This window comes from Schistocerca nitens, chromosome 2 (genome assembly GCF_023898315.1).
Source record: "Schistocerca nitens isolate TAMUIC-IGC-003100 chromosome 2, iqSchNite1.1, whole genome shotgun sequence".
Taxonomy (NCBI): Eukaryota; Metazoa; Arthropoda; class Insecta; order Orthoptera; family Acrididae; genus Schistocerca; species Schistocerca nitens.
The window spans coordinates 109,092,469-109,111,995 of record NC_064615.1 but is presented as its reverse complement, the minus strand read 5'-3'; the positions used below and the strand labels follow the sequence as shown (position 1 = coordinate 109,111,995).

The window sequence follows — 19,527 nt, the reverse complement described above, 5'->3', positions numbered from 1 at the left end:
TGGAGTGGCAGCTAACTGTCCACCACAGATGATATTTTTTATGGGAAAAGGGATAGTCCAAAACAATGATGTTTAGAAGAAACACGAAAGACCTGCAAGCAATCATCGTGTGTGGCTGGAAACAGAAATCTAGCAGAGGTGTCGAAGGGAGGCGAATGGTGATAGAAAACGAAGCCCACAGTAGGTTGTAGAGAGGCATGATAAATTTTAACTAAGCTACAAGGCGTGATTTCTGTTCATAAATACTTACCGTTTCTCCCGTAATGTCCACTACTTCCACATCAAACAGGATGTTGTTAATCACGATGCTCTGACGGTAGAGGAGATCTGGAAGAGGAAGGTAAAATTTGCATCAGACAAACAAAAAACGCCAAACAAGAAGAAAAAACGGGAAGTGAATATAGTTGGTTTGTATAGAGTGAAACTGAATCCACAGTCAAAATTTCACAGGTTTTTCAGGGATATTTTCTAATATTTTGCTACAGGGAAACCGTGGTCTGATTAATTCTTTTCGTTACCTCATTTACCTTTATTCTGCGAAAATACCGTGAAGAAAGCTTGTAACATTCAAACAATAAAACGTTCAACACATAAAAGAGAGCAATGCAAAAACCCAGCCTGAAAAAGAGTCCCGAGACAGAACCGAGCAGTACTGAATAGAAAATTGAAGGCACATAGGAAAGTGAGCTTTACTGTTGAAAACAGCAGGTACCGTGAGTGAATGGAACAAATTTGTTTCCCTATAAGACATGCAGTGCATACAGCCAACTTATGCAATTTTGTGGAGATATTTTCAGTGAGATACATAGAAAAAGGGCTAGAAATTAAACGAAGAGCAATTGTTCTGTAACGAACAACTGGTAACTGCGGGGCCCTATTGCCAAAATACTGTACTCAGAAAATATCTCTCACAACGTCCGAAATATTGTCTATCATATTCTGGTTCACAGTGTAAACATACACGATATCATGATAGAGATGGAAACATGATTAAATGGCACTGCATATTTAACAACCTTTAGTTCTACAGGCAGTGAATCTACGAGTGCGTACTGTAAAGTAATGCCGGCCGTGGTGGCCGAGCGGTTCTAGGCACTTCAGTCTGGAACCGTGCGACCGCTACGGTCGCAGGTTCGAATCCTGCCTCGGGCATGGATGTGTGTGATGTCCTTAGGTTAGTTAGGTTTAAGTAGTTCTAAGTTCTAGTGGACTGATGACCACAGACGTTAAGTCCCATAGTGCTCAGAGCCATTTGAACCATTTTTTTGTAAAGTAATGTCTCCGAATTTTTTAAATAAAACAAATGTTATTAACATGCTATTCCTCAACCCTTTATGCCTACATATTTATTTCGCAACACAGTCCCAACGAGGGACCAATTTGTTTATACCTTCATTGGAGAATGTTCGACTCTGTTAATGGAGCCACAGCCCACCACTGCTTGCACCACTTCATCACTATCAAAGTTAAGTCCTCGAAGATGTTCTTTAAGATTTGGAAACAGATGGAAATCGGAAATCGGTCAAGTCGGGTCTTTATGGACGATGATCGATGACAATGACCGCAAGGCGTCTGACTGGTGCAGATGTCGTAGTGCTCGTGTATGGTCTGGCATTGTCATGCGAAGGAGGTCATGCTCCATTACACGCTTCAATTCGGAGCCCTCTTCCGTAAGAGGAGTGCAAAATACGTAGACATGAAGAATAAAAATGTAGGATGTTAATAACATTTCTGTTATTTAAATAGCTGTAAGAGTTTTCACTTAAAATTTTGGAGAAATTACCTTTCAGCATGCTCTCGCAAAATATCTTACGGTTTTCATCTCTACAATTTCGCTTTCAGTCTAATATGTGGGAAATCTTGTGATCTGTTTTCATATATACAATGTTGTTTCGAAGGACAATAAAATCTATTTCTATACTCCAAATGACATGTACTGAAGGCAAGTGTTAGTTTACAGAATTCTCACCTGCAAGATAAGTCTTGCACACTACGATTGTCAACTTCCATCATTTGGTAATAAATAAGCTAATGCTATTTGTAAATTCACAGAGAAATTTGTGAAATAGTGCAGATATGTGTTAACACTGTAAGATGTTGTGGTCCCCTGACCTTCATTGCTTACATATTCCGCCCTCACAATCATATTCCGGACATCAGAACGCTTTGTTCGAACCCAAACTCGATAAGATAAGGTCAATGTTGTATGAATTCATGTAAACGATATGCAGATAACAAGTGTGCACCGTGGTTGAAATACTCGAGTCTGGTGTACACGCACACATCCAAGACACGACAGTCACAAGAGCTTTTAGTTCAGGTGAGGCGGCCGCACGCCAAGAGGCCAGTCCCTTCAGAGGACGATTCAGCCCGTCTATGTCGGACGGCGACCGCCCATGGAGCGGACAGCGTTTGCCCGAGCGAAAGGGGAGAACGACCCCGTGTTCAGCTTAAAAGCAAATTCCGCTACATTGTGTGGGAGCGCCCAGCCTACGCATTCTTTACAAACATAGCACACGGTTTCAGAGGTTTTCACAGGGAGACAGCAAACGCCAAACGCGGATGCTACATATTTCCGGATTGGTCGCCTTAAACGAAACGTCATTCTCCCGTTTTAGAAGAGCAATGCTGATTGGCGGACGATATTCCTGACGCCTTGAGCTGAAGGAGTAATGGAAGAGACCGAAAGATATACCCCTTCACCTCTGGCATGGAGAGGGGCGGTTCCCTTGTCGCTCTTGGAGCGAGAACACGTAACGAGATCGTGCGCGCTCGTACGTGTACTCGAAAGAGCGAGGAACAAGTCTCTCCTCAGTACGTCACTGGGAGAGCACCTCTGTCGAGAGCGAATCAGAGTGCGACTCTATATGGAGTCTTTGCGATTAAGCGTTGTTCACTGTGTTGGCCGGCACACTTATTGTGCGGTGTGAACGGACAGAGTTATAGTTAAATGCCTGCGAGCGAATTTTTGAGTGGCATCGTGGTGGGCTGGTTATCTGACCGGTGTACCACACCAATAGTTAGACTAGGGGCGAATAGGAGTCCTTGACTTCATCAAGGCGTAGGGAGAGTTTGATTGGCAAAGGTCAATCCAGATAGAACGAGAGTTATCTTATTTGTCAGCAGCGAGCGGCGCAGACAGCAGTCATCGCAGCTTACAGTATTGTGCGCTACAGCTCTTGCGACCGAGCGAGGTGGCGCAGTGGTTAGACACTGGACTCGCATTCGGGAGGACGACGGTTCAATCCCGCGTCCGGCCATCCTGATTTAGGTTTTCCGTGATTTCCCTAAATCACTCCAGGCAAATGCCGGGATGGTTCCTCTGAAAGGGCACGGCCGACTTCCTTCCCCATCCTTCCCTAATCCGATGAGACCGATGACCACGCTGTCTGGTCTCCTTCCCCAAAACCAACCAACCAACCAACCAGCTCTTGCGAGCCCCATATTTCCTCCACAACAGTACACTTCACTGCATTTCACACGCGACAGCCTCGACCGTACCTAGCAACATTCTAACGGATAATTATTCAAGTTGAGTAGGCGCAGTTCTCAGCCATTCTGCCAAGTCAATAACAATCTTAAACTTTGTATAGAAATTTCATTAGCGAATCCTATACTTAAGAGGTAACTTCACATTCCGAAAAGAACCCAGAAATAACTTGTTCAACTCATACCTAAAAGTGCCATTGTGATTTCTCAGAATTTTTGCAAAATAAATAATAATTTTCGTTAGTTTCATGTTTTTCTTACACTAACTAGCACTACTCCAGTACCCAAGTATCCCACTAGTTACGTAAGAAATTTTGTGAATTTTTGTGTCATTTCCTTAGAGCAGACGACTCCAGAAGATATTTATTGTTGAAAGTTTTTCAGGCATTTCTCTTTAGAACGTTAGGAGCGTCTGCCTGACTTCTGTAGTAGTGTGGGGGTGGAAATTGCATCTTGCAGGAGCCACAGGGTAAAGGGTACATCTCAGATTAATCCGTTGCGCAGAATGACAGAATAGCACCCACACGCTCACAACACATGTGATTATGGTTTGGTGGTAAATGGTATCAGTTGTACAGCTCACATAAGGGTGACTACATGACAGCGTAAATATTGTAAAAGACAAGGGATGTTTAGTGCAGTTTAACCTAGAATAGCTGTAAGGGTCACAAAAAATAATAGTTTGCTTAGTTCTTTGCAAATCTTCTACAGGAAGGAACTGATACTCTGGCATTAAATCATTTTTGATAATCTAGATCAATTACAGTTACTACTAGAAAACAGTATACTATAAATAATGGTTTAGTGGCGAGTGTTCTTTTGCATTGTTAAGAACATCAAATGAAGGTTCATGAGTTCTAATAAATCTAATCTTCTTAATGGTGGAGGCCTCATCTTGAAACATCGAACGTGATTACTCCCCGTATAAATCTTCTGTTTTAAGGTATGTATAGTAACTTGTCTTTCAGATCGATGTCTTCTGTTTACACGCCTTCAGATCGGGAATAATATTGAGAGTGTACACTTTTGACATTGTCTTCGCCGATCTACGGAGCGTTCTATGTCGACGTGTTGTTCATTTATGGCACACGCATTGGTCGACACTTACCCATAATAAATTGCAGGACATAAAAGCTCTTCCTTGTGCCTGGACCTCTTCCTCCCGAACGCGTCGTCGGGAGGAGGTACTTTTAACTAGACTCCGGATAGGTCACTGTCTTTTTAGCCATCGACATCTTTTAAGCGGCGATCCTCCCCCACTCTGTCCCCACTGCTCTCAGCTGTGGACGGTAAGGCACCTTTTAATTGAGTGCCCCTATTTTAATCCGTTACGCTCCCGTCTACAGCTATCGCCTGATATATCGTCGATTTTAGCAGATGACACGCGCTCAGCCGACCGCGTTCTCAAGTTTATTAGTGCCAGTGGAATGACGTCAGTCATTTGAAGCTTTTTTTGGGGCCAACCAACCTCTTTCTGTAGTGGATTTTTAAGCCTTCCTTCTGCTTTTAGTTTCTCCAATTTTATGACTTTCGTTCCCATTGCTGCTGGTTTTCAATTTCGGTTTTTTACTGTTTCCTAAGTCACTGACCGGGCGCTAATGACCATAGAAGTTTTGCGCCCTAAAACCAAAACAAAAAAAAAAACAATTGTCAGTTTGGTCGCTATCAGTAGTATTATGAACACTGACTAAATTTTAAAGTAACAAAATCGCTAAAATCATTCATTCATATAGATTACCAGTTTCGGCAATGGGCTGCTGTGTAAAACTTGATCCACTAGGTTCCGTCTACAACCACTAGAAGCGTGTAACATGAACTGTGAAACACGTTGTAGATTTGAAACTTCCTGGCAGATTAAAACTGTGCGCCCGACCGAGACTCGAACTCGGGAACTTTGCCTTTCGCGGGTAAGTGCTCTACAATTCTGGAAACGTTGTAGATTATCGGTTTCGGCAATTCTCCGTTGCCAACTTTGGATTTATGTTTACGTCACTATTCAGTCTTCCCCTTCAGTACAGTAAATGCTGCTATACAATGTATGTCCATGTTGGTATCGTTTGTATAGTTCATGATACCAACATGGACATACATTGACATACATTCGGTACTGAAGGATAATATTGTGTAATGATGTAAACAGAGATCCGAAGATGGCAACAGAGAATTGCCGAAACCGGTAACCTACAAGGTGTTTTACAATTCATGCTACACGCTACTATAGGTTGTAGAGGGGACTTAGTAAATCGAGTTTTACGTAACAAACCATGTCCGAAACTGTCATCCAACGACGCCACAGATCGACTAAGTTATAGGCGCCGGCGCTCATAAATGTAATGCAGGCGATTCCGTTATGATGTTACAAACTTCCTACAATGGTGCAGAAATATAAATGTATCAACTTGAGGTGAGGGTCCCGAGTCGAAAGTTATAGGAGAAAACAGATGTAGTTGTGTTGTTCTTGCTAAGATTGTAGCGTAGGCAATTTACAGAGGGGGAACAAGAAATAAAAGTCCAGTAATCATGGGATCTAAAATGCTTACCTTAATAGCTACGAACTCTTGATCAATAGAGGTTATGTTTTTAACAGAAGCGAAGATGAAGAAGTGCTCATAGCTCCTCAGGTATGGATTTTAGAACCTATGTTTAATGGACCTTTTTCCTTGTTTTTCTCCATACTACCATCTGCGAAAGTTGCAAGTCGCCTACCCTAGAATCTTAGCCTAAACAGTACCAGTACATGAATTCCACTGTCAGAGCTATCAGAACGGTTTTTGCTTATAACTTTAGCCTCCCTGGTTTATGATACATTTATCCTTCTCCATCGTCCTTGCAAGTCTGCAAAACTATCACGGGAACACCTTGTATATTCATACATTTACAGGCGGTGATGTCTATAAATTTGACGCCCTGTAGCGTCGTTGGATGACTTTTATGGACATGGTTTGCTATGTAAAACTTGATCTACTAAGTCCCCTCTACAACCACTAGAAGTGTCTAACAGAAATTGTGAAGCACCGTGTGTGTGAATAAATGATTTTATCGATCTCGGCTGTTTAAATTTTTTTCAGTTTTCATAGTATTGAGAGGTTGAGGGAAGAGCGCTGTACACACACACACGCACATACACATACACCGAGAGAGAGGGAGAGAGAGAGAGAGAGAGAGAGAGAGAGAGAGAGAGAGAGTTGAACGTAATACGTAATATGGTTCAAATGGCTCTGAGCACTATGGGACTTAACTTCTCAGGTCATCAGTGCCCTAGAACTTAGAACTACTTAAACCTAAATAACCTAAGGACATCACTCACATCCATGCCGAGGCAGGATTCGAACCTGCGACCGTTGCAGCAGCGCGGTTCCCGACTGTAGCGCCGAGAACCGATCGGCCACTCCGGCCGGCCCGTAATATGTTTCAAAAGGATTGTAACACGAGAAAGTTTTTGATAGAGAATACATGGAAAAGGTGATCGAATAGGGAAGAGCTTCTGAACTTATGCACTTATGAGTGCTAATACTTCTGGCTTCATGTAAAAGAAGTGGAACATAAAAAAAATGTTATGTATTTGTTATTCTCTCATGTGGTGTGTAACTGTCTTACAATAGGGAGAAAGAAAGCGGAATGGAACGAACAGGCAGGCTAACATTTTACTGTGAAATAATAATAATAATAATAACAGTGGACTGAGGCAGTCAAAAAAGGGTAGCGTTGTCAGTACAGAGGACTCCTGTTGCCACTGAGAATAGAATAGTTACGCGTGTCACGTGACTACTGAGATGTTGACGGACCGCTTAGTGCGCGTAGCCGCCACAGTTGAGTGTAAGTTTGGCACGATGCCGGATCTAGGATGTCCGACACATGGTGCTCTCTATACGTAGGGTCGTCCAGGCACCAAGCTATTCGGATTTCACCGTGTCAAGGGTATACTGTGAGCGATTCAGGACAAACCGTCCCCGCCAATATCAACTACCGACGGCAACAGCTTGTTGGCGACAAGTACAGCCGTCGACTGTGATGGACTGTTAAGAGCGCATAAACGGTCCGCTGTGCAGAGCGTTGCTGTGCCATTTTAAACGCAAGCTGTGCTGCATCTGTTGTCTATGCCGCAGTAAAACTGTGTGTGCAGAAAAAACCGCAACATGTACTCATTTCTGACAATGCGTCACTCTTGCCGCCCAGTGTCGTTATCATGGGACGACTAGTGAACTTGTTTTCTAAACTTCCTGCGTATAAGACTTTTTTGTGACTCGGACTTTAGCCTTCCTTCCCCCACACGGCTCCTGTATGAACTGATCCCCTTCCCCCACCTCCTCCTGTTCCTCCAACATCTCCGCATCCTTTACATTGTTCGCAGGCTTGATCCCCCCCACCCTCTGGTTTCCTCCTTCCTCTCCACCCCCCGCCCATTGCCACGCCTCTATCGCTGTATCCCTCCCTCTCTCCACCTCCACACCCTCCATCTCCTTCATCAGGGCCGTTTCCAACGCCTCCCCCTCCCGGATGACGAACTTTGCCGTGACATCTACCCTTCCTTCCAACTGTAACCTGGCCTTGTTCCCCCCCCCCCCCTTTCTCTCCCAGAGCGGTTTTTCGTCCTCCCCCCCTCCCCTGAGACCCTGCACCCCATACTTGCCTCTTTCCTTCCCACATCCCTCCCTACCTGGCCCTCTTCAGCGCGCCCCCCGCTCATCTCCCCCATCTCTTCCCCTCCCTCCCTTCTTCAGGTCTCCCTCATCTCCTAGCGCCTGGCAGATCCTCTGTATTGATCATCATCAGTGTGCCACATCAGTGTTGTGCTTAGTGCTGTTTCTCCTGTGTGTCAAGAGGTGTGATTTTAATTGTGTACTGCCTTGAGGTTCGCCGTCAGTGTTACGTTATGTGCTACGCCATCCGTCGATACCTTTATGCTCCAGTCATACTGTGCCTTGTGTTCTTTTAATCGTCGCAGTGTGTGGCTTTTTGTGTGTGCTACTTTTAAACTGTTTTTTATCTCCATTTTACAGTCACCCCGTTTTTTGTCTATTGCCTTCCATGATGTTCCCCCTTTTTTATATCTATGTTCACCTTATTCTCTCCTTTGCTGTTTTTAAATGTCTTCTATTGTTTTGTTCTATGTCTTTCGGCTGAAGAGCAGCGCATATGCTGCTGCCAGCCCGCCCCGATGGGGAATTGAGATACAATAAAGAAAATAAAAATCGGACTTTATCAAACGATCATTCTTGCTGTGAGCAAATATTCACAAGGAAAAACACATAAAAACTGATAATTATAAACAGGACATTCGAGAACACAATACATTTAAAAGATGGAGTGCCTACCCGGAACCAAAGAACAACAGAATGTATTTGTTGTCCTCACTAATAATAAAGCTGAAATGCAGGGAATATCTTCAGTACATTGCGGAGGAGCATTACGGCAACGAAAAAGGCCGAACTACATAAAACCTTCCCAAAATTATCTTCAGCTAACCTGCCCTGGCTCAGCGGCTTGAAGATCTTTGCGTTGTATTACATTCACCATGTGTGTCAGCTTCATGTGATGATCTTGCAGTAGACACGTAATATATTCCGATGTAGAGAAATGTTTGCTGTCTGTATAACTTGTTTTAACGATTTACACGGTCCAGTCACAGTTATTTGAGCACCGCCTATGTTCGAAGTCAACGTGAAGTAACCAGCCACAGACGCCAGGTGTCAGCACTAACAGTGGAGGACATGGGGAACAGTGCGGTGTTGTTGTAATGCGAAAATCGAACGACTTATCTGACATCCAAAGGGACGTGATCAGTGGCTTTAGGGCCACTGGTGGAAGCATTTCCGATACAGCTAAGTGTCTAAACTATTTGCTTGCTGCCATAATATACCGTGAATGGCAAAATACACTCATGCTCATAAATTAAGGATAATGCTGATATATGGCGAAACAACGCTCTGGTGGGCGGTTTCGGGTTTGAATCACCTCGAAATGGCTCTGAGCACTATGGGACATAACATCAGTCCTCTAGAACTTAGAACTACTTAAACCTAACTAACCTAAGGACATCACAAACATCCATGCCCGAGGCAGGATTCGAACCTGCGACCGTAGCGGTCACGCGGTTCCAGACTGATAGCGCCTAGACCCGCACGGCCACACCGGCCGGCTAAATCACCTCGGCATATGACCATGCGGTGTATTTGACCTGCGGTCGTCATACGGTGGCACTGGCAGCAGTCCACATACGCAGAGGTGTGTTGGTGCATGTCAGAGTACGGTGCAGCGAGTAGGTGTGCAGACGTTTTCAGACCTGCTAATGGTGACTGTGTGTTGAAAATGGCTCAAAGAACACATATTGATGACGTTATGAGGGGTAGAATACTAGGGCGACTGGAGACTGGTCGAACACAGCAGGTCGTAGAACGGGCCCTCTGTATGCCACAAAGTGTGATCTCAAGATTACGGCAACGATTCCAGGAGAGAGGAAACGTGTCCAGGCGCTACAGTACGGGACGTCCACAGTGTACAACACCACAAGAAGACCGATATCTCACTATCAGTGCCCGCAGACTGCAACGGAGTACTGCAGGCAGCCTGGCTAGGGATCTTACTGCAGCCACTGCAACAGTTGTATCCAGACACACAGTCTACAGATGACTGAACTGATATGGCTTATTCGCCCGTAGACCTGCAAGGTCCATTTCACTGAACCCTCGTCACAGGAGAGCCCGTAAAGCCTGGTGTCAAGTACACAGTACATGGTGATTGGAACAGTGGTCCCAGGTTATGTTCACGGACGAGTCCAGGTATAGTCAGAACAGTGATTCTCGCCGAGTTTTCATCTGGCGTGAACCAGGAACCAGATACCAACCCCTTAATGTCCTTGAAAGGGACCTGTATGGAGGTCGTGGTTTTATGGTGTGGGGTGGGATTATGATTGGTGCACGTACACCCCAGCGTGTCTTTGACAGAGGAACTGTAACAGATCAGGTGTATCGGGACGTCATTTTGCACCAGTATCTCTGCCTTTTCAAGGGTGCAGTAGGTCCCACCTTCCTCCTGATTGATGATAACGCACAGCCCCACTGAGGTGCCATCGTGGAGGAGTACCTTGAAACAGAATATATCAGGCGAATGGAGTGGCCTGCCTGTTCTCCAGACCTAAACCCCATCGAGCACGTCTGGGATGCTCTCGGTCGATGTATCGCTGCACATCTTCAAACCCCTACAACACTTCAGGAGCTTCGAGGCACTGGTGCTAGAATGAGAGGCTATAGCCCAGCTGCTGTTCGACCACCTGATCCAGAGTATGCCAACCAGTTGTGCGGCCTGTGTAGGTGTTCATGGTGATCATATCCCATATTGGTGTCGGGGAACATGTGCAGGAAACAGTGTCGTTTTGTAGCACATGTGTTTCGGGACGGTTTTTTCAATTTATCACCAATACCGGGACTTACAGATCCGTGTCGTGTGTGTTCCCTATGTGCCTATGCTATTAGATCCAGTTTTGTATAGTGGCACGTTGTGTGGTACCACATTCTGCAATTATCCTTAATTTATGAGCATGATTGTAGTAGTATCCAAAATTGGCGCCGAGACAATTGTGGTGCACCACGGACCATAGACGAGAGGGGTGAACGACAACTACGGAGATGTATACGGGTCAATAGACGTGCAACTATTGTGTAACTGATCACCCAGTTGAACTAACGGCTACCGACAGTGTCTCCTCAACGATCGTTCAGCGAACGTCGGTGCGCAAGAGCCTCTACAGCAGGCTCCTGGTTTGTAAACTCACACTGACTGCTGTTCGTCGGCCACGAAGGCTGGAATTTGCACGTCAGTACCGCAACTGCATGTCCACAGAGTGTGACGGGTGGTCTTTCCAGATGAATCACGTTTTATGCTCCACCGGACAGATGACCATTGGCGTGTACGGAGTGAAACGTCTGAAAGCAAACACCATACAACCATAGTCGAATAAGTCCAGGCCGGAGAGCGTTCCCAGGTTGATCTCGTCATTCTGGAATGCGCAATGGATCAACACAAGTATGTATCTATCCTTCGGGAGCCCCACATCGACATCCTGTTTGTTTTTCCTCGGGAGGATTGAATCTTAATCAAGACAATGCAAATCACACAGGTCGCAATGTAAATACGCGGTTCGAAGAGTACCAGAATGAGTTTAACGTACTCCCCTGACAACCAAACAGCACGGATTTGAAACCGGTCGAGAATCTGTGGGACCACCTCGATCGGGTTGTTCGCCCCATGGATACTCAGCCGAGAAACCTAACGGCACTGGCCACAGGACTGACGTCCGCACGGATGCACACCTCTGTCGAGCCTTCCAGAACATCACTGACTCTCTTCCTGCATGTCCGGCAGCAGTCCGCACTCCGAAAGTTCGTTGTGCAGGCATTTGAAAGATGGTCACATTAATGTGTCTGGACAGTGCACTATCCTAACGTTTTTGTTATGATGTAATGTAAGTACATAGTGTTCAACAAAAACTGAGCGAGGTGACGCAGTGGTTAGCACAATGGACTCACATTCGGGCGGATGACGGTTCAAACTCGTGTCCGGCCATGGTTCCTCTACAATGGAACGGTCGACTTCCTTCCCAGTTCTTCACACTATGCGAGACTGTGTTCCGTCCGTAATGACCTCTATGTTGACGGGACGTTAAACCGATCTTCCTTCGTTATTTTGTTCAGTAAGAGTTTGTGATTTTTAAAAAAATCGTGAGGGTGATTGTGCGGCCCTCTCGGACTACCGACTGCACGCCTACTGAGCACATCTGAAATGTCATGTTCTGGTACCGAGCGCCGCGGGTTTCGAATCCGCGCCAGACGCCGTGGACCTCGAATACCGCTGGAGGTCTCTACAGCCGTCGGGCCATAAGCCGTGGCTGCGAGCGTTCCTGGCCCGCGTATAATGTGAGGGCGCCACGGTGGAGCACGTGGTCCCAGCAGCCAATAGCGACGTACCGTGTCCTGTATATAAGCGCCTGCCTCTCACTTAGGTAAGTGTAACCAGTGGCTCCGGAAACTCAACCCTTCCAAGACCCAGGCAATCATCGTAGGTCGTACCACTCGCTCCTTCCGGCTCCTGGATATCTCCCATACTGTCTGCGCCCGTCCTGTCCGCTTCACCCCCACCCTCACCTACCTTGGCCTCACCATTGACAGTCACCTCACCTGGATCCCTCATCTCCGCTCCATCCAATCCAAAGCCCACAACCGCCTCCGACTCCTCAACCTCCTCTCTGGCCGGACATGGGGGTTGCGCCCCTCTACCATCCTCCACACCTACAAATCCTTAATCCATCCCATCCTCTGTTATGCCAGTCCTGCCTGGATATCTGCCCCCCCCCCCAAATTCTATAAGTCCCTCTATATCCTTGAGCGTCATGCACTCCGCCTCGCCTTCTGTATACGCCTCCCGTCCCCCACGCGGATCCTCTATGATCTCATTCCTTTCCCCCATCTGCTCCTATTCCTCGTACATATCCGCATCCTCTACACCTCCCGCCGTCTTGAACCCCCTCACGCCCTGGTTGCTCCTCTCCTCTCCCATCCCCGCCCCCTGCCACGTCTTCACCGTTGTGTCCCCCGTATCCTACATCTCTACACCCTACATCTCCTTTCCCAAGGTGGCTTCCATCAACTCCCCCTCCCGGATGATGCCCTCTCTCCCTCCATTTATCCATCCTATCAACTCTGATCCTCACTCCCCCTCCTTTCCTCTGTCCTTTCCCTGGGCTCCCTCTTCCCCCCTTCCGTCCTGTTTTCTCCCCACTAAACCTCTCCCTACCTCCCTTCTCCCCCCCCCAAGTCCTTTTGTATTCCCCTCCTCTGCCTACCCCAATCCCAGTTGCGTCTGCCCAGCGCCCCCCACCCCTCTTATGGGTCCTCATCCTCCATCAGGTCCTTTCCCGGCTCCCCCCTTTTTTATTTTCCCATCATCTGTCCAGTTTCCCCCCACCTGCTCTCGGCTGTGGTATGTCACATTTGGAAACTTTTAGTGGAGTGTTCCAGTGACTGTTCAGTGTTGTTCATCTTTCTCGTGGTGCGAACAGAAACCATGCTGTCGCTGAGTGTGAATTTTATGTATTTTGCGAACAGAAACCAGACTGTCGCCGTGTTTTTTTTTTAATTGTCTGTCTATTGTTTTACCTGACTGCTTTGTATGTACGAGGGCAGTTCAATAAGTAATGCAACACATTTTTTTTCTGAAACAGGGGTTGTTTTATTCAGCATTGAAATACACCAGGTTATTCCCCAATCTTTTAGCTACACAACACTATTTTTCAACGTAATCTCCATTCAATGCTACGGCCTTACGCCAACTTGAAATGAGGGCCTGTATGCCTGCACGGTACCATTCCACTGGTCGATGTCGGAGCCAACGTCGTACTGCATCAATAACTTCTTCATCATCCACGTAGTGCCTCCCACGGATTGCGTCCTTCATTGGGCCAAACATATGGAAATCCGACGGTGCGAGATCGGGGCTGTAGGGTGCATGAGGAAGAACAGTCCACTGAAGTTTTGTGAGCTCCTCTCGGGTGCGAAGACTTGTGTGAGGTCTTGCGTTGTCATGAAGAAGGAGAAGTTCGTTCAGATTTTTGTGCCTACGAACACGCTGAAGTCGTTTCTTCAATGAAGAGTAGCACAATACACTTCAGAGTTGATCGTTTGACCATGGGGAAGGACATCGAACAGAATAACCCATTCAGCGTCCCAGAAGACTGTAACCATGACTTTACCGACTGAGGGTATGGTTTTAAACTTTTTCTTGGTAGGGGAGTGGGTGTGGCGCCACTCCATTGATTGCCGTTTTCTTTCAGGTTCGAAGTGATGAACCCATGTTTCATCGCCTGTAACAATCTTTGACAAGAAATTGTCACCCTCAGCCACATGACGAGCAAGCAATTCCGCACAGATGGTTCTCCTTTGCTCTTATGGTGTTCGGTTAGACAACGAGGGACCCAGCGGGAACAAACCTTTGAATATCCCAACTGGTGAACAATTGTGACAGCACTACCAACAGAGATGTCAAGTTGAGCACTGAGTTGTTTGATGGTGATCCGTCGATCATCTCGAACGAGTGTGTTCGCACGCTCCGCCATTGCAGGAGTCACAGCTGCGCACGGCCGGCCCGCACGCGGGAGATCAGACAGTCTTGCTTCACCTTGCGGCGATGATGACACACGCTTTGCCCAACGACTCACCGTGCTTTTGTCCACTGCCAGATCATCGTAGACATTCTGCAAGCGCCTATGAATATCTGAGATGCCCTGGTTTTCCACCAAAAGAAACTCGATCACTGCCCGTTGTTTGCAACGCACATCCGTTACAGACGCCATTTTAACAGCTCTGTACAGCGCTGCCACCTGTCGGAAGTCAATGAAACTATACGAGACGAAGCGGGAATGTTTCAAAATATTCCACAAGAAATTTTCGGTTTTTTCAACCAAAATTGGCCGAGAAAAAAAAAGTGTTGCATTACTTATTGAACTGCCCTCGTATTTTCTTAGCGTCATCATCCCTCTGTACCTTGTTTTTAGTTCCACGATTTCTTTTCGCCATGTTACTCTTTAAGTCTCCGATTTTATCGCCTGTTTTTATTATTTATTCTCTTCATCTTTCTATCAAACTCTGTAGGCTGAAGAGCGGCATACTAAGCTGCTGTCAGCCCGCCCCCTTCGGGGGGAATTGAAATTCAATAAAGAAAAAAAAAATTCAGCTAAGCAGGCTGGTATTCGTGTGAGTCTATGGACGTCCCGGCTACAGACAGCGTGGGGGTTGGGTTGTTTTGGGAAGGAGACCAGACAGCGAGGTCATCGGATTAGGGAAGAACGGGGAAGGAAGTCGGCCGTGCCCTTTGAAAGGAACCATCCCGGCATTTGCCTGGAGCGATTTAGGGAAATCACGGAAAACCTAAATCAGGATGGCCGGACGCGGGATTGAACCGTCGTCCTCCCGAATGCGAGTCCAGTGTCTAACCACTGCGCCACCTCGCTCGGTACAGACAGCGTGTTTACCGTACTTTGTTTTCGTTTACGTGTGGACGTTGTGGATTGATTTGGTTGTTGCTTGTAACCCCGTTGCTTCTTGCGTGTCATCGTCGTAAGGTCTTGCTCGGTCGTCCCGTCGTTGTTCGTGTCCGTCCTTTCCCATTCGTTTGTTTGTTGGCGGGCCGCTCCCGCTTGGTCCTGCCGCGCTTCGTTCTCGGCAACCCTGCGACCGGAACAGTCGCGGTTACAACAATGTAGTGAAATCAATCTGAGTTACGGGGGCGTTGAAGGATACTGATCAGCGATCAGTGGGGTCCTCCCGATTGTCTCTCTGTCACGTGTAGTCCGTGCTTAACGTGTTTTCAGCCATCGTCGGGGTTTCAAACTACAGTGAGAAAAAAAATGAGAACATAACAAAATTATGTAGAGTGATGAAATTTCATGAATACATTTGTCTAACTCACATATTTCATTTATTAATGTTACAAGATCGCTGGTTAACTTAAGCGAGAGATAATGCGAAGGGCTAGTGCATGAATAATGAGTGTTACCGCCAAAAACGTGAAGGGAAGCACGCAAACGTGAAAGCATTGTTTTTTACAGGTGCCAGATGTCAGTTTGTGGGATGAAATTCCATGCCTGTTGTACCTGGTCAGTCAGTATGGGCAACGTTGATGCCGTTTGTTAATGACGCTGGAGTTGTTCTGTAGCATACGTGCTCCACTGGAGACAGATCTGATACAGGCTAGGGAACCATGTCGAGACTCTGTACAGCACGTTGGGTTACAACAGCGATATGGGGATGAGTGTTACGCTGTTGGAAAAGACCGTCTGGAATGTTGTTCGTGAATGGTAGCCCAACAGATCGAATCACTAGACCGACGTACAAATGTGCAGTCATGGTGCGTGGGATAACCACGAGAGTGGTCCTGCTGTCATACGAAATCACAGCTCCAGGTGTAGTTCTAAGCTCCAATGCGTCTAGCATGCAGATAGGTTGATTGCAGGCCCTCAACTGGCCCCTCCTAACCAACACACGGCCATCACTCACTCCGAAGGAGAAGCAGCTTTCATCAAAAAAACACAACAGGCATCCACCCTGCCCTCCACTTAGCTCTAGCTTGACACCACCGTAGTTGCAAATGGTGAAGGTTTGGGGTCAGTGGAATACACGCTGCAGGGGGTCAGACTCGGAGCTGTCCTTGAAGTAACCGGTTTTTAAAGTTCGTCGTGTCACTGCAGTGCTAACTGCCTCTCAAATTGCTACTGCAGTTGCAGTAGGATGCCCCAGGGCCATACGCTTAACACGATGCTCTCTCGGTAGTACTAAGTGCCCGGCCAGAGTCCAGTCTTCCTGCGACGCTACATTCCCCGTGACCACCTCCGGCGGCAGTCATGTGGAGTGGCTACATTCGCTCCAAGTCTTTCTCCAATATCACAGAAGGAATACCCAACTCCTCGTAGCCCTAGTACACGACCTCGTTCAAACTCAGTGAGATGCTGTAATGGCGTTTGCGTCGCCTTAAAGGCATTATTGACTAACATCAGCTCACCACACCCGATCTCAAAGGTAACAAACGCTCACGACCGTTATAGCGCGTATTTAAAGCAAACCTGACTTGCATCTACATAGTGCCGCTACTAGCATCACTCCTATGCGGTTGCCCGCATCGGTAGCTGAGTGGTAGCCTTCCTTCGGCGCACTAACTACACAGAAATCACATCGGATGTACTTTTTCTACCGCACAAGACCTTTTTTCCCAAACAATTGGATTGCTGGACATGCGACGAAATATTTGTATTCGTACGATATTAAGTCCGTGATGGATTATTGGATGTATTTACAAGAACAACACGAGCCCATACGGAGTCATACGAAATACAGCACTTACTTTTCCAATTTTAATAGGAAGTGTTTTTCACAATCCGCCCGGCAGCTGGGGTGTCCCAGAACTGAGAAGACTCCTGCAGCAGAACGACTAATGACTAGAGACAGTACTGCGCGGTTCAATTATATTGGCATATTGCACACTGAGAAGAAAACTGACCCCTACCTGTTGGCGCCAGTTATGACTGGATTATGTTGACGTGAAAAAAAAAAAAACACACACACACACACACACAACGATGGTAAACACCGAAACCGCCTCAGATAATGGTCCTTCGAGTGGTCGACGCAGGAGAAATCCATGCCGCCCACAATGGCAGAAATGGTCAAGATTATATGGCTTTTATGCCAGATTTATGATGCGACACCGCGTGCTGCAGGGACTGTGACGCAGATGATAACTTCATTTTCACTCCCGCCCGTGACTAGGATTGTCATTTACTTTCTTCATGTAAAAAAAAAGAAAAAGGGAGGGCGGCCTTTACTTTGATTTTATGGTTTCCAAATTGTTTTTGCTGTCTCGATACTTTTCTTATGCCTAGGACATCACAATTGTACGAATAAAGATTGTTTGTTTACCCTGCCTTCCTGTTCCCAAAAAAAAAGTGGTTGCGATGTTGGACCATAAACCGGAGGAACCGCGTTTTCATTTTTATTTTTATTTTATTAAAAAAACAAGTAAAAAAATAAAAATAAAAAATAGAAAAACCAAAAAATAAAAAATTGGAAGAAAGAAAAAAATATAAAATAAAAAAGGTAACGTGCTTGCCTGTCACGTGTACGCTGCCTTTGTTCGCCTTTCGAGACCCGCTGGAAGCCAGATTTTTAATTCTTTTGTAACAGACCTACGCGTAGGCAAATAAAGAAAAAGTCAGCGTGACAATTCATAAAAAAAAGAAGGGGCCCAGGTTCGATTCGCGGTTGGGTCGGAGATTTTCTCCACTCAGGGACTGGGTGTTGTGTTGTCCTCATTATCATTTCATCATTATCAGTAGAAGGCAACTGGAAACCACCACTGGAATCACTTCCCTAGAAGCTCATGCGGTGGACCTCTCTTACGAGGCTTCCCCCATGACAGGACCTGCCGTAAGGCAGAACACAGACTTACCTTATGCGTTTGGTTCGAAATTTATACAGACATTATCTTTCGGATGTAGAAACACGCCTACTAACTTTCATTTATGTCGCAGAACTCCATCTTGGTGTTGCGAACCTTTTTGTGCTTGGTTAGCTTAGGTGGTAGAGAACTTGCCCGCGAAAGGCAAAGGTCCCGAGTTCTAGTCTCGGTCCGGCACACAGTTTTAATCTGCCAGGAAGTAGGCACGGTAGCTCAGCGTGTTCGGTCAGAGGGATAGCTACCCTCTGTAATAAAATAAACTGAGTTAATCGATCAACAACGAACTTAAACGGATGTCATATGATGTTCGCACTGAGCAGATGCAACGAACAAAAGCGAACAAAAAAAAAAATTGCCAGCACGGTGGCTCAGCGTGTTCGGTCAGAGAGCTGCGTTCTCTCTGTAATAAAAAAAACTGAGTCAAGGAATCAACGATCAACTTGAACGGATGTCTTGTGACGTCCGCCCAGACCAAACGCTACGAACTATATCGAACAAAATGAGAAAGAAAAAAAAAAAGGTAGATCAATGGTCAGCACGGCGGCCTGTCACGCCACGGGGCACGGGTTCGATTCCCAGTTGGGTCGGAGATTTTCTCCGCTCAGGGACAGGGTGTTGTGTTGTCCTCATTATCATTTCATCACCATCAGTGGAAGGCAACGGGAAACCACCACTGGAATCACTTTCCTAGACGCTCATGCGGTGGACCTCTCTGATGGGGCTTCCCCCATGACAGGACCTGCCGTAAGGGAGAACACAGACTTAAGTTACGTTATGCGTTTGGTTCGAAATTTATACAGACATTATCTTTCAGATGTAGAAAGACGATGAAAGGTATGTGCTAATGTCTGATGAGAGTAGCTCCAGAAAATAGTCGGTAGTTGCCAACCGCAAGGTGGAAGGAGTATAATATCTTTGATGGTTAAGAGAGCTGGGCACGCGTAGTAAAAAACCGAGGGGTCGCAGGCATGCCCCAGACCAAACCTTAGCACGTAAATGAGTGAAGATACACTCCTGGAAATTGAAATAAGAACACCG

At 46.4% G+C, this 19,527-nt stretch overlaps 1 protein-coding gene across 1 annotated transcript in view; it reads right to left on the bottom strand.

Moving 5' to 3' along the window:
* Positions 1-19,527, bottom strand: part of LOC126234862 (ras-like protein family member 11B) — a 351,905-nt gene that overhangs the window by 71,070 nt on the left and 261,308 nt on the right. Inside the window, exon 4 of the mRNA XM_049943603.1 lies at positions 251-327. Coding sequence (XP_049799560.1) covers positions 251-327 — 77 coding nt within the window. The remainder of the gene's footprint in view (positions 1-250; positions 328-19,527) is intronic.